This window comes from Euprymna scolopes, chromosome 6, assembly GCF_053919585.1.
Source record: "Euprymna scolopes isolate OS-2025 chromosome 6, ASM5391958v1, whole genome shotgun sequence".
In the NCBI taxonomy this organism is placed as follows: Eukaryota; Metazoa; Mollusca; class Cephalopoda; order Sepiida; family Sepiolidae; genus Euprymna; species Euprymna scolopes.
This window is the reverse complement of record NC_136487.1, coordinates 84,087,467-84,101,667: the sequence shown is the minus strand read 5'-3', so window position 1 is coordinate 84,101,667 and position 14,201 is coordinate 84,087,467. Positions and strand designations below refer to the sequence as shown.

The 14,201-nt window shown below is 36.0% G+C and overlaps 1 protein-coding gene across 1 annotated transcript in view; it reads left to right on the top strand.

Annotated features, from left to right (window-relative positions):
- The first annotated feature begins 4,590 nt into the window (after nt 1–4,590).
- LOC145277741 (TNF receptor-associated factor 3-like) overlaps nt 4,591–14,201 on the top strand; it is a 52,985-nt gene continuing 43,374 nt past the window's right edge. Inside the window, exon 1 of the mRNA XM_080129455.1 lies at nt 4,591–4,826. Within this exon, the coding sequence (XP_079985581.1) occupies nt 4,766–4,826 (61 nt within the window). The 5' untranslated portion in view covers nt 4,591–4,765. The remainder of the gene's footprint in view (nt 4,827–14,201) is intronic.

Genomic DNA, 14,201 nt, shown 5'->3' with positions numbered 1-14,201 from the left:
CGCGCGGGTGTAACCATCGTTTGTTGCAGGATTGGTATTATAGAAGGAAAATGGAAATGTGTTTACATCTCACGTTCGGGTCACTATCGTTTGTTCGCGCGTGGGAAAAGAAGTGAGTGATGTAGTGGAAAATGGGAACGATAGTCCAGCGTGTAGACACAGAAAAAGATAGAGGGTTGACATCAGTTAAACTATGCGCCATGTTAGCCGTCAGCAACGCGGTGGTGTTCTCTGGCACAAGTAGTAGATAGCGAGAGAAAGAGTGAGAATGAGAAAAAGTCAATCCAGGCCATGGAGAGAGAAACCGTATAAAGTGTACGTACGGTCTGATAGATTTTTGTCCCACATAGTAGCAAGTGGTGTGAGGCACGCAGTCTGAAAAGAAAGGGTTGGAAGCTTGTTTCTTCCTTTTATAGGTGTTTCCGGTGTGTCTTTTGCACATGTGTGGATTTCCTTTGAAAGGGGAAGTGACGTTGTCCATGCGTGCGTGTATGTGAGTACATGTGTGTACGTTAGCGTATGTGTATATACACGTGAATGTGAGTGTATGTACGCGAACGTGAATATATGTACGTGTGTGGACGTGGGCGCGTATGTTTGTGTGCGCGTATGTATATGACAAGTAATATAGCTTGAAATGTGAACGCGTGTTTTTGTGTGAGACTAGAAAAGGCTCGCGCAGACTTAAAACATAATGAAAAATGACTCGTGAGTCGAAGATGTTCGACTTCGAAATTTGAAACTTCCCCATGTTCGAATTTTGTCCAACTTTTAGTATGATGTATAGTAGACCCAACCTGACATAAATTTTTTTTATATCAGTTTGCATTTTGACAAGACTATGGTGCTGCTAGTAGGATGCAATGTAGCATTTTATTATCATGATTGAATGTGTCTAAAATAGTGTTCGAAAGCTACATAAGATAGTGGCTATTAGCCTAGATATATTGAAATGACGTTTCTCCATTTTTGAGATGAGGATTGGTTATTTGTATTATTATTCATCGGACTACTGTTCTCATCTTGAGTGTGATTTTCATAACGTTTCAGTCGATATAACCTCCGACCTTCTTCAGGTGTACCTTGTTGAATTCTGCTTAAAATTCCGTCCAAATTCCTGAGTTTGACAGAAACATTCCCAAATTTGACAAGATACACCTGAAGGTCAGAGGTTACATCGTCCGAAATGTTGTGAAAATCACACTTAAGATGAGAACAGTAGTTCGATGAATAATAATACATAGATGTATTGAATTTGTATGTGGCATCTGTTCTTGGAAACCTACAATACTTTGGTCCAGAAGGGAATTTCAACAGTCATTTTATTATATGTGGAGATTATTTATGATTAATGGTTCTCATAAGTCTACTTAGTAATTGATTGTTGCCCAGCGTATGTGCTGCTTCTTTGAGTCGTCTTAATCACCACTGTTCTTCTCTGTCTATAATTTTTACTTTGTTCTTTTTCCAGGCAGATCTGATTAGCCATATCCGATTTTTCAATCTCACCATGTATCATGGCTTTTTGGTGTTCTTCTAACGAAACATTAAAATTCCATCCCAATTCTCAAGTTCGATAGAAACATTCCCAAGTTCGACAAGATACACCTGAAGAAGATCGGAGATTACATCGACTGAACTGTTGTGAAAATGACCCTCAAGATGAGAACAGTAGTCCGATGAATCCAAATAATTTGTATAAATCACTTTGCAATTAATTTGCACAGCCCATTTTCAGACCAAACATGGTTTTTTATATAGGAAATATATTATGTATTTTTTTTTGTGGGAAGTGGGGTACTCTTTTACGTGCTTGCTTATGGTTTTTATCAGGGATTTTTTGGAGGGAGTTTGCTACATAGACTTAGGGTTAATAGTAGTGTTAAGATAAGGTGGGAGCGTGTTTGTGACTCGGTCATAGTGAAAAAATTAAGGGAGTGTTTTTAGGGGAGTTTCTACTCAGACTTAGGATTCCTGATAGGATTAAGGCAGTTAGGAGAGGTTCTGTCAGGATGAGGGGGAGGGGCTTATCATTCAAACTTAGATCTAATGATAGATTTAAGATTATTTTTGGAGGGGGACTACCCGCTAGTACTAGTATGGCTAATAGTTAAGAAGGGCTTTTTTTTTACTATTTCTTAGAAATTAGTCATGCACAAGATTCATTTTCTTATTTTTGTTAACTGTCCTAAAAGCTTGGAATAGCCAGGAAATGAAGAATCATTTTACATTATATTTATAAGTGGAAGTGATCCCCCACTTGAAATTCTAAAATGTTTTCTTGTTTTTTTTTTGTTTTTGTTTTTTTTTCAAAGTTTTTCAGAATGTTCACATATAATTACTTAAAAATCTATTGAATCGCTTTTCTTTTGGGGGTGGAAGTGATTTGACAGAGGTTGTTAATCTACAAATTTGCCAATTACTTATTTTTTAATATAATTTTTTTTGTGTGTAAGAATTAATTTTCATCTTCTTAGATGCAAAGGAGCCCTTTCTTTTTCTTTTTTTTTTTTTAAGGTGGGAGACTGTTTTCTTAAGGAATCATTTACAGTTTCACATAAAGAGTACTCACAAAAAAACTTTAATCAAAAACATTTTTTTTCCAAACATGCCACCATTTATGAAGGCCCATAGGCCATTCGAGGATAAGGATTATTGAGTTTGACAGGTGGACACTGAGGAGATTAGTAACAATGAGTGAACTGATCACAAATTAACTATTTAATAGGATAGCTTTTTTTAGGGCTAGGTTAATAAAATGAAAGTAAAGTGGGGCGGGCTATTTAGTTCTCTCTTACTACAAGAACTGTGACACCAAGGTCGGAAAATGAGATCAAGAATCAGGGCCCCAGAGGAGGAGCACTCTGACCTGCAAAGAGTATATGGGCAGCCCTGTAGGCATTTTCCGGTAAGGGTGCCTCAGGTGATTAGCAATAAACTAACCCCTTCTCAAAGAGAGAAGGCAAGGCCTGGGAGGGTGAATCTCCTAGAACTGCACAGAATCAGCATTACACCGCAATCAACAAGGGACTAGGTCATTACAGGAATTGATTTCATGTTAAGATCTCTGTTAATTTTGGGGGCCAAGGATAAAAATCCCTAGTCGGTAGGGTTAAACTAATAAAATTATATATTACTGATAGACTATGAAAAATATTTACAGAAAATTATTAAATACTCAAAGAATATTTGGCAAATTGATTGTTTTTGTGTCGTTTTGTATCGTCTGCAATAAAAAGAAAATGCGTGTGCTCACTGTTTCACTTCGATTTGTATCGTTCTGTAGTAAAAACAAAATGGCCACCACTGAAAAATGAAACGTTCCAGAATACATTAAATAATAAAGATCTTAATGTCATAAAAATTACTTGTCGGCAACAATTTTAAATGTCATATTCGTCCAAAACAGACCCGAATATCCTTAAAACTCAACTTTTGACAGGCGAGTGTTTAGTTGGTACACATTCGTACTTCGACCAAAAGATATTTCTCAATTTTATCATTTAAAAAGGAAAACTACACAGCTCCTTTAACTCTACAATTCACTCTGGCAGTGAAACTTTTCCCATTTTTATATGCCTTTAACCCTCAGTCCGATTGGCAGTAGATCCCCCCCCCCTTCCGAAAAAAATTTTGCTTAAATCAGAAATTGATTACATCTTAAAATGTTATCGGGTCGGAAAGTAAGCGATTGTTTAGATTAAATTTATATGCTAAACAGATCCCCCACTCTAATGTCTACAAAATTTTGGTACTCATGCAGAGAGTGATCCGTGCTGAAATAATAACGTTATTATTTAAAAAGCCATTCTTAACACGGGGAGGGGAGGGTGTTTTGTACCTATTCTGTACTTTAACCTTACAATTGAATTAAAAAAAAAGGGGGTAAATGTTTACTTTAACTACAACAGAACACCGACCAATAAATTTTTTTTTTTTTTTTTTTTTTTTTTTTTATAGGTTTTCGGGGTCGCTGACAACGAATCTGATATTCAAACCCGTCGCAAATTTACCGTTTGAACCCTCGCACTATTTTGTGCCAACTCACCGCCATCATTTATGCTATTATTACATGATGCGTTCGCGCATGGACGCATGTAGTAAAGTGACTTGTCACATTGCGGAAGAATTTTTAAGCAGACATTTGAAATAAGTTTTCAAAAACAACAAAATGTGATTCATTTTTCTGTGTTACGTAGTTTTTGATGCTTTTTTAATTGATCTAAAAGAAAAAAAAAGAAATCAGTTTTCACAAGCAGTGAGTTGGCACAAAATAGTGCGAGGGTTCAGGGGTTAATACCATGCAAACGGTAGATTTGCGACGGGTTTGAATGTCAGATTCGTTGTCACCGACCCCGAAAACCTATGAAAAAACAAATTTTATTGCTTGGTGTTCTGTTGTAGTTAAAGTAAACATTTACCAAAAAAACATCATAAAACTTTAATTAAACGTGGAAAAAAAAATAACAGCAAAATTTTTTTTGGAGTGGGGGTTGACTCGCGAAAAAAAAAAAAAAATAAAATAAAATAAATGATAAATAAAATTAAAAAACAAAACTTTAAAGCGAATTAAACAGGGGAGAGAACTCAATTCGTTTTAAAAATTACACCGTTGAATTTCCATGACAGTATTTTCTAATAGTATTACTTTCTTTTTTTTTTTTTAAGCTTAAATAACTTTTCTGTATATTTGTTTAATCAACACTGTAGGATTACTAATTGAAAATTGTTGATTCGACTGTCTTATGGAATATGTACATTTTTAATGAAGGTATATTTCCAATTAAGATCATTTAAGAAACGAACTTTACAAATGTTTGCTGAAGGTAAGACAAACTTCTCCATTTGTAATTGTAATCCCGGCCGCGTAAACTATTTAAAGCCAAATACAGACCGTACCGAAATATTTCGGCGAAATATCTAATATTTTTTTAATGCATTACATTGTTTCTAAACAACGTATTTTTTTTTTTAATCACTCCCGTGTCTAATCAGGTGTTTTTTGTAGAGTTGATAGTTTTTTCGAGTGTCGTAAGAAGGATATTTGGGTTTGTATTACTGTACACATAGATTCGAAAAAGTTGTCAAAAAACAAATATATAACAAATAAATATTATCAAAGGCAAGATAAGTTACTTTTCTACCAAACTGGATACATTTTTTTTTTTTTTATTATTCAATGTAACATGTTTATTCAGCTCGAAAAACATGCAGTGTTTATCGATGTAGTGGAAAATTTAAAATGGCGTCTCACACCCTCTTTAACACCGTAAGTTTGGGAAAAGGTGTTATAAATAATAAACTATACAAAATACTATTAAAAACCCGCCGAATATATGTCACCCTATTTCACGGTAACATATATTGAGCGAGTTTTTAACAGTATTTTATTCGGTTTTTTATTTATAACACCTTTTCCCAAACTTACCGTGTTAAAGAAAGAATCAGACGCCATCTTGAATGTTCCAATACATCGGTAAACACTGTATGCTTTTCGAGCTGAATAAACATGTTACATTGAATAAAAACACAAAAAATATATCCAGTTAGGTAGAGAAGTAACTTATCTTGCCTTTGATAACGTTTATTTGTTATATATTTGTTTTTTGACAACTTTTTCGAACCTGTGTACAGTAATACAAACCCAAAGTAACACACCGACATTTACCAATTAGAACACCATTTAACATTTTCCGAAGATTTTACTGTTTACATTGGGGGCGCGAGCGGGCGGGGGGGGGGGCGGATGTGATGTTTGGGCGCGCGCCCCAACATCACATCCGCCCCCCCCCTCTTCGGAAAATGTTAAATGGTGTTCTAATTGGTAAATGTCGGTGCGGTGCGTTTGCGTTACTTACGGAAAAACGTTTAACTAAACTGCAAAAACACCTATTAAGCCACATAAGTTCTATAATTGAATCCCCCTCCCGCAAAAAAAGAATGAAAAACATAAAGATGTTTGGTGCTTATGTTTTTGTAAACCAAAACCACATTAAAAACTACGTAAGACAAAAAAAAAAAAAGTTCCCCAATTTGTTGTACTTTTCTTTAACTGTAAGTCATTAAAAAAATGTCAGTCCGTAATTTTTTGATTGGTACGCCATGTGAGAAGGCAGTTTGCTAGGTGAAGCATTAAGCAAGCCGTCGTTCATGCTGCAGCGAGTGCAGCGCGCGCGTAGCGTAAACAGAAGCAGCTGCAAAATGGTGGAAAGTTATTCGGGGGTTAATACCATGCAAACGGTAAATTTGCCCCAAGTTTGACTTTCAGATTCGTTGTCAGCGACCTCAATTACTTATTAAAAAAACAAATTAGAGTGGTCGGTGTTCTGTGGGATCTGGATATTTACCTCTAAAAATTTAACAAATAAAGTGAAAGAGAATTTGTTTAATTGGAAATGTTTCGATTTAATTAATGAAAACGGGAAAGTTTTTCATGGAACATTTTTTTTATTTTTTTTTTTATTTATTAAAAACAGAAAATGAAAGGACATATTCATAATAGTTTAAACTGGGGGAGTGCCATTTGAAAACCAAAACATTTATTAGTCTTTTTTTTTGTTTGTTTGTTTATTTTTTTCGTTTGTGTGTGTGTGTTTTCGAACAAATAAATAATTTTAAACATTTTTTTGAATTGTCAAGATTCATTTTCTCCAGTAATATCGTTTTACCAAATTTCTGGGAGTAATAAATGATAATTTTAGTTTAATTTAACGTTTCTGGAAGTAATAAGTGTTAATTTTGGCAAATTTATTCTTTCCCTTTCCGGAAGCAATCGTTCGGCCATATAATATCTGGATTTGGACAGCAAGTGCGTGATAAAAAATATAATATCTGGATTTGGACAGCAAGTGCGTGAAAAAAAAATGGCGTCTCCAATTTCGGCAATAAAGTGTAGAAGCACCTTAATTTTAAACAAAAACGGGAAGTTCGGTTTGATAAGCGGAACAATCGACGTAGAAACTAGATTTTCACCTGACATCCGTCGGTCGCACAACGCTTCTGAATCGCCGACCGTTTATAAATATCAGGTCTGCCCATTCGCACATATATTGCTTTTATTTATGTTTTAATTTATTTATGTGTTCATCGTCATAAACATCAAAGAGACCTGGCGTTCTTAAAACGGTTTTCCCATATGAACTTTAACAGAAGATGGCAACTGAGGTCTGTCTATCCATTACGTATCGTTTCTGTCGGACATGTATTGTTTTTATTTATGTATTAATTTATTTAAATTGATTTGAACATGAATAAATAAAAGCAAATTAATTAAATTAATTTAGTTGGACTCATCATCACCGTCGTGATCGCTGCTGGGGAGTTCTGCCGTTTTGGATGCTCTTGTTTGGAATTTGCACAATTCAATGCACAGACACCGCAACTGGCGCAACTCATGACCGCTTGTTTTATGTGCCGTGTGTGTGTTAGGTTTGTTTTTCTTATTCATTGTTGGGGATTCTGATGAACAGCGTGTGTCCAGTGCCATATAACTGGACCCCCACCCCCACTGCCTTGTGGGCCAAGCTTCTTTAACCAAAGGCTAAGGGTGAGGTAGGATAGAAACCTCTAGAGAAGATTAGGCCCTCTCAGTTGCGGTATGCATTGCATCACACTCGCGGCGTGTGGAATATGCTCTGGTGCCCAGCAACCTAAGTCCCAGACATGGACCGAATAGCATTGGGGGTGGAGAGGGCTCCTGTAAGCCATGGTGAAGGCAACCTCTCTAGGAAAAGCAAATCTCTGATTTAAAAAAACCATAAAGCGAAAGACCAGTACCCGCATTAAGCTGGTCTGCAGTTTGACTTGTTGCTGGCTATCTTGCTTTTGCTTGTTCTCAACATTTTGAACCAAGAGAAAGACTTAGCTGTCGTACAAAGTTAAAACTCTTTAATATTTTTGTACAGAGACTCCCTCAGACATCATTTGTCTGAAAAAAAAAAAAAAAAAAAAGGTCCTATGGCGATGGAAAAGTTGTGACGCATGTAGGCCTGATAGGCTGGAAGCATGTAATAACTGATCTGCAATCATGTATATATGTATATATATATATATATATGTGTGTGTTTATGTATGTGTATATATATATATATGTGTGTGTGTGTGTATGTATATATATATATATACGTATGTATAGCAATGATTGTTTTCAATGTCATGTCTGCTCGAGGGTATGCAAGTCGCTGGTAGAACTTGTCATCTTCGGACACAGACTTTCAGCGACAGAGGGAGTGGCACTCATCTGACAAGACATTGCAATCATTATATATATATATGATTTTTAAGTTAATTCAATTTTTGTTTATTAAATTTAGGCACCGCCAAAACTGGGGGGGGGCAGGTCAGTACTTTTTGACGGACCGTCTTTTTAAAAATCTACCAAAAATCAGGTAATTATCCGATCAATACGAAATTTTCAGCGATTATTAGGAGAAGAATGAACTTTATAACAGTGTACTTATTTTTCATAAACGATATTTATATATATATATTTTTTTTGCTTACAAAACCCCCCCTTGTTTTGAAGTGGGAACAAATATGCTTAAAATAATCATCTGAGACTGAAATCAACATATTGTGTTGTAAGGGACAGAATTATAGATTAAAAAAAAAAAAAAAAAAATTGTTTGCATACCTTATTTTGACGTCTGAATATCAGAACTTCGATTGTGTTTAATTATCCCGCTTTTGAGTTTTGAAGTGTGAAATTCGGTGAATATGTTAAGTAAAATAATTAATTTAAGTTAAGCAAAACAAAAAAAAATTTTTTTTAATATTTATACGAAAAAAGCTATTTTAAAATTTTTGATAAATAAATTAACAATTTTTTTTAGCGAGCCGAATAATGCATGACCATTATTAAACAGGGCATGCTTTGAATAATCGATACCAAAAAAAAAAATTCGATAAATATTGTGCCCTTTGTGTTAAAAATAGCATCTTTTTTTTCGATCCCGTTTGAAAACGTTTGCCGCCTTTCGACTATAGTGGACCAAACGCGCTGAAATAATTTTTTTTTATTCTGCTTTAAATTGCCCCCCCCCCATTTTGGGGAGTCTGGCCCCCACACACATACACATTAAAAACCAAACGCATACAAATGGTCACCCATCTGGTACTGGCCAGCCTCAGCTTAATAATACATTGAAATTTTCGTCACTGAAAAAAAAGTTTTTTTTGGCCTGTTTGGTCTTCCATAGTTTGCTTTTTATCAGACGAAAACGTAAACAGAGTCGATCTGAACTCTACGTCAACGCGAATATCTGGTTACCTATATGAATAAGTGGAATTATTTGAAATTCAGGTACTTATATTATAATATTTTTGCATATTCTCTTAGAAAATCATCCTAAATCTTAGTTAGCCAATAAATAAATAAATTAATCATTTCAAAAACCCTTTTTTTTAAATATTTAAGTACGTTTTTTGTGCAAGACAAAAAATGTCAATTGTTAACTTTTTGGGAAAATTTAACATTTAAAATTGAATTAAAAATAGTAGAAAAAGTTTTACATTATTCTGTTTTCTATATGATAAAATTCAGGGTTTTATCTTTCTGGAAAAAAAAAGTTACTCAGAAATAATGGATTTTAATAAACGTAATTTCGTTTTAAAAAACAACAACAACTTGATTTTGCGGCCATTTTTGGCGGTGCCTAATTAAATTGCTATGTGAAAGGGTTTTATTTAAGAATTAAGGTTTATTCTTTACTTCCGGTTACCATGAGATAAGATTTCATTGTATGGAAGACCAAAGCGTACATAATTTACTGTTATAATTGTTAAGAAAAGATTGCCCCCCCCCAAAAAAAATATTGTTAGAATGAAAATAATCTTTATTAGAACAAAGTAAATATTACCTTATGCTACAACAGAACACCGACCACTCTAATTTGTTTTTTTTTTTTTAGGGGTATTCGAATCTGATAATCAAACCCATCTCAAATTTACCGTTTGCATGGTATTAACCGTTGGACGTTGGAACTATTTTGTGCCATCTCACTGCCTTCATTAACGCTGCGGCCGAGTGCATATAAGAAAACACTACCACATGCTCAGCCATCGCGTTAATGAAGGTGGTGAGATGGTACAAAATACTTCCAAGGTCCCGGGGTTAATACCATGCAAACAGTGAATTTGCGACGAGTTTGATTATCAAATTCATTGTCAGCAACCTCTAAAAAAGATAAATTAGAATGGTTGGTGTTCTGTTGTAGCGTAAGGTAATATTTACCAAACTTTTTAACCAAGTAACAAAATTTCTCACGCATCAGATTGTTTAAGTTCCATTTAACATTCATTTAAATAGTAAAACTTTTATATTAGAATTTAGCATAGAAATGTAAACTTTATCAAATACTAGCGGGGGTACCCGGCGTTGCCCAAGTGTTTGTTTCCGGGACAGGGGGGGGGGGGAGTTTTAAAAAATGTTATGGTAGGTAAGTAGGAAGGATCAAACCTGGAGTCATGAGTAAAAGTAGGAAAATAAAGTGTGAAAAAAAAAACAAAAAAAAAACATCTGCAACATTAACAGTTCGGCCACCAAGAAAAGTCCATTCCAGTTGTTTAAGGAAAAAAAAAAAAAAAAAAAAAAAAAACGACTACAGTAGGTCGGCGCGAACGTGAAAATATGATATGAATTGTCCAGCATGCTAACCACTACGCCACAGAGCACTGCAGCTTAGTTTAGTGATTTTAAATAACTTCACATGAAAGAACTACGAAGCCAAACCGGTGTTCTCTTCTCAACTGTTCCTTGTGAACGATCCCCAAACGGTGTTAAGTGGTGGCAGGGGGAGGAGGAATTTATTAGAGAGAAAATATTTTACCACTTCCATTGATCTTAACCGATTTTGGCCGTGACTTCTCAGCAGAAAAAGTATAGAAATCTAAGATTATCAAGGAATTTGAGAAATAATAAGCCTATAACACACCTCGGATATTGTTCTGCCATTTGTGCATATTATATTTGCATGAAATATCTTGATTTTTAATCCTATTAATGTCAAAATCAGACGGGAAAAAATGAGTTCATTTTATTTATATAGAGATTAGAGGTTTCAATTTGTTTTTAATTCAAACCTCAATAGAACTTGTAATCAAACAACGTGAACATTTTATAAGTGTTTTCATGAAATGTATTTTTAATAATAAATAATATGCATATGATTTTGAACTGTTTTATTTTTCTTTCTTACTCAAAACTCATCAAAAAACCGTATCCAGTAAATAATACCACTAAAGTGATTGTCCTTTATTCACTGCCGCCAGAGAAATTCCTGTAGATGACTATTGGAGTTTGCTGGACTAATATCTCTCATAGCGCTGATACTCCAGCTACCTTCAATGCGATTTGTATGAATGATAGTCATCTGGATTTGTGAAGTTATAGCTGTGGTTTACCATCTCATGGCTGGGTAGGGTACTATATGCACGCCAACCATCTGTCACTGTCCTTGTGCCTGGTCGCACATACTTCTGAATATTGACAGTAGGGTTTCAGCATCTCTATTGTTGACTGGTACCATTATGGTCACATTTGTTTCTCACTTAATCATACCAAGAACCCATTGCCCTTCAATATATTCCTCGGTGGTATTTCCGATGCATAAACTTGCCCTCACCTATCTTAACTGTTCTTGCAAGACCAATTTCAACTAGATTTTCCATCAAAGACATTGTGTAAATGTCCCTGATGGAATTGAACCCGTCCACTAAACTTGTCTGTGATACACTTTTACTATCAATGTCACCAGACTCCAATATAAAATCTGGATTAAAATGTTTAACTTTAATTTGCTGCCTTCAAAGAACGATCCCGTTCTAATATTTTTCCTTTTCCCCAACAATACGTATCGATATATTTCTTGCCCCGTTGATATTGCAGATTCGTACAACGTCTAGGAATTGCATCACATTTCAGACATGTATGCTGGTTGGCAATTAAACCACAATATGCCAACTATTTCATACTGCTTAAAATATCAGACGTATCATTAAAAATGTCTTTGAACAGTGTATTAGTGCTACAAATATTTGCCACTGGCATCACCACACCGACTATTTTGTTTATGATTAAATGTTATAATAATACCTTTCTTTAAACAAACTACAGCGATTACCTTAGGAATTCACAGGAAAGAAAATCTTATTTGAAAACATTACAAGTTACTTTTTTAGTATAGTTAATAAATGTCACTTTATTTTACTATTAGAATATTATATAAAATATTGTGACTCGCAGTCCTTTTTACTGCCCCTCACCATTCTCTTGTTTTTTTGGAGGGAACAACTTGTGACCCTTCACTGCTGACACCGATGCTTTCCTTTTCCCTTTCTATGGGGTAACTGCCATGAGGGCTTAGCTTGTACTGCCTCGATATTTCTTTACTTGACGTCAGACCTTCGCTTTTTTTACCTTCTTCAATTTCAATAAACCTGTTGATTTCATGATAAACCGTCTTCAGAGTTTTGATTTTGGAGAGGTGTTTATACTTTTCGTCATAAGACTTCAAACACACTCTAGGCAACAGAGCATGTGATCTTTTATGAAACAGTCTAGTTAAAAAAAAAAAAAAACGAAGTCGATCAAGTAGGATTAAAGCAAGCTCCAAAACCTATCTTGTCAATGCTACAAAGAAAAGTTACCTCTTCGACAACGTGGAATAGTTTCTCGTGGGGGTCCCTCCTCCCCCTGAGGAAGGACAACCTATTTACATCACTTACAACAACAACGGCTACATCAATCTCTCTTAGATTGATTAGGTGTACCCAGGCGAGGCACAGTCTCTTATCTTAAACATGGTGGACAACAAATCCAACTGGTTTTATAAATCCCACTGGTCTCACTCACCCCACAGTCTTCGAGTAAAGCATCTGTTGCTGTCTCTGCAGCTGCTGCTGCTACCCAAACTAAAGCTGAAGCAGCCAAAACATGACTAGAGTTAAAAATGAAACTAGAAAAACTACAACTCGAGAAGGAGACGGTTGCCGCTGTAGCTAAAGGAAGCTCTGAGGGAAGCTGTCGACGAGCTAAATGAACGGTCCAGCTCAAAACTCAACTGTATTTTTTTTTTTTTTTTTTTTTTTTTTTACATAGTGATCACCACTTATCAAGGCCTGGAAGCCACTCAGGGATAAGGGTTATTGCAAGTACATTACGTTAGTGTGGAGATTTGATGAAGTGTTTACTTAAGGGGGTGGTTCATTAGGAATTTGTTAACGTTGGACTTGAACACATCCAAGTTGTAGTCCGGTGGGAAGCAGGCAGACGGAACAGAGTTCCACAGGTGTGCAGTTCTAAGAAAGAAGCTTTGTTCATGGAATCCGCGTTTTGATTTAGGCACAGATATAGAGTGGGGGAAATTTTTCACAGTGGATTCAGCTAGACGGGTGTTTTTCGTGAAAGATTGGCGAGGAGGGACCAGAGATTGGAGTTCAGACGAGCAACGATAAAACAAGGATAGGCTCGCAATGTCTCTTCTGTGTGAGAGGTTGCAGGGAAGAGAAAAGGGCATCCCCCACTAAGCCACGAAGTCTATTTTGTACTCTGTCAAGGCAGGATAGGCTGTTTTTAGCAGCTCCTGCCCAGATATGGCAACAGTATTCCATCCTTGGACGTACTTGGCTTTTATATAGATAGAGAATTGCATTAGTAGTGACATATCTTCTGGAGCGGTAGAAGGATCCCACCATCTTTCCAGCGACCTTGGCAACAGACTTGATGTACGTGTTCCATTTCAGATCAGGAGTAAAGGTCAAACCCAGAAGCTTGTCAAAACACGGGGCCTCACTCAGATGAGAGCCATCCATCACAATTGATGCCTGCTGGGGATCAAAGCGTTGATGATGTAAGGATAGGAGTTTGGTTTTGGATGCATTAAAGGTAACCAGCCACATCTTCCCCCACTGAACCACGCGCTCAAGATCAGAGGAGAGAGAATCAGAGAGAACTTTGTCATTTACAGCCTTTGATGTGTTGCCGTAGATTCCTTCTGACCCTATCATATGGGTCAGAGAATACTTAGCCGATCAGGCAAATCAACCGAAACGAGATGACTGGACCCCACCCACCTCTTAATGAAAAGAAATTGGTCAAGGATGCCTCCATTGTCCACTCGTACATGGAGACCAACTTCCCCATCCAGCCAGGTTCATCTGAGCCAGGGAGCTCAGATGAACCTACACAAACAGTCCCCCCCCCC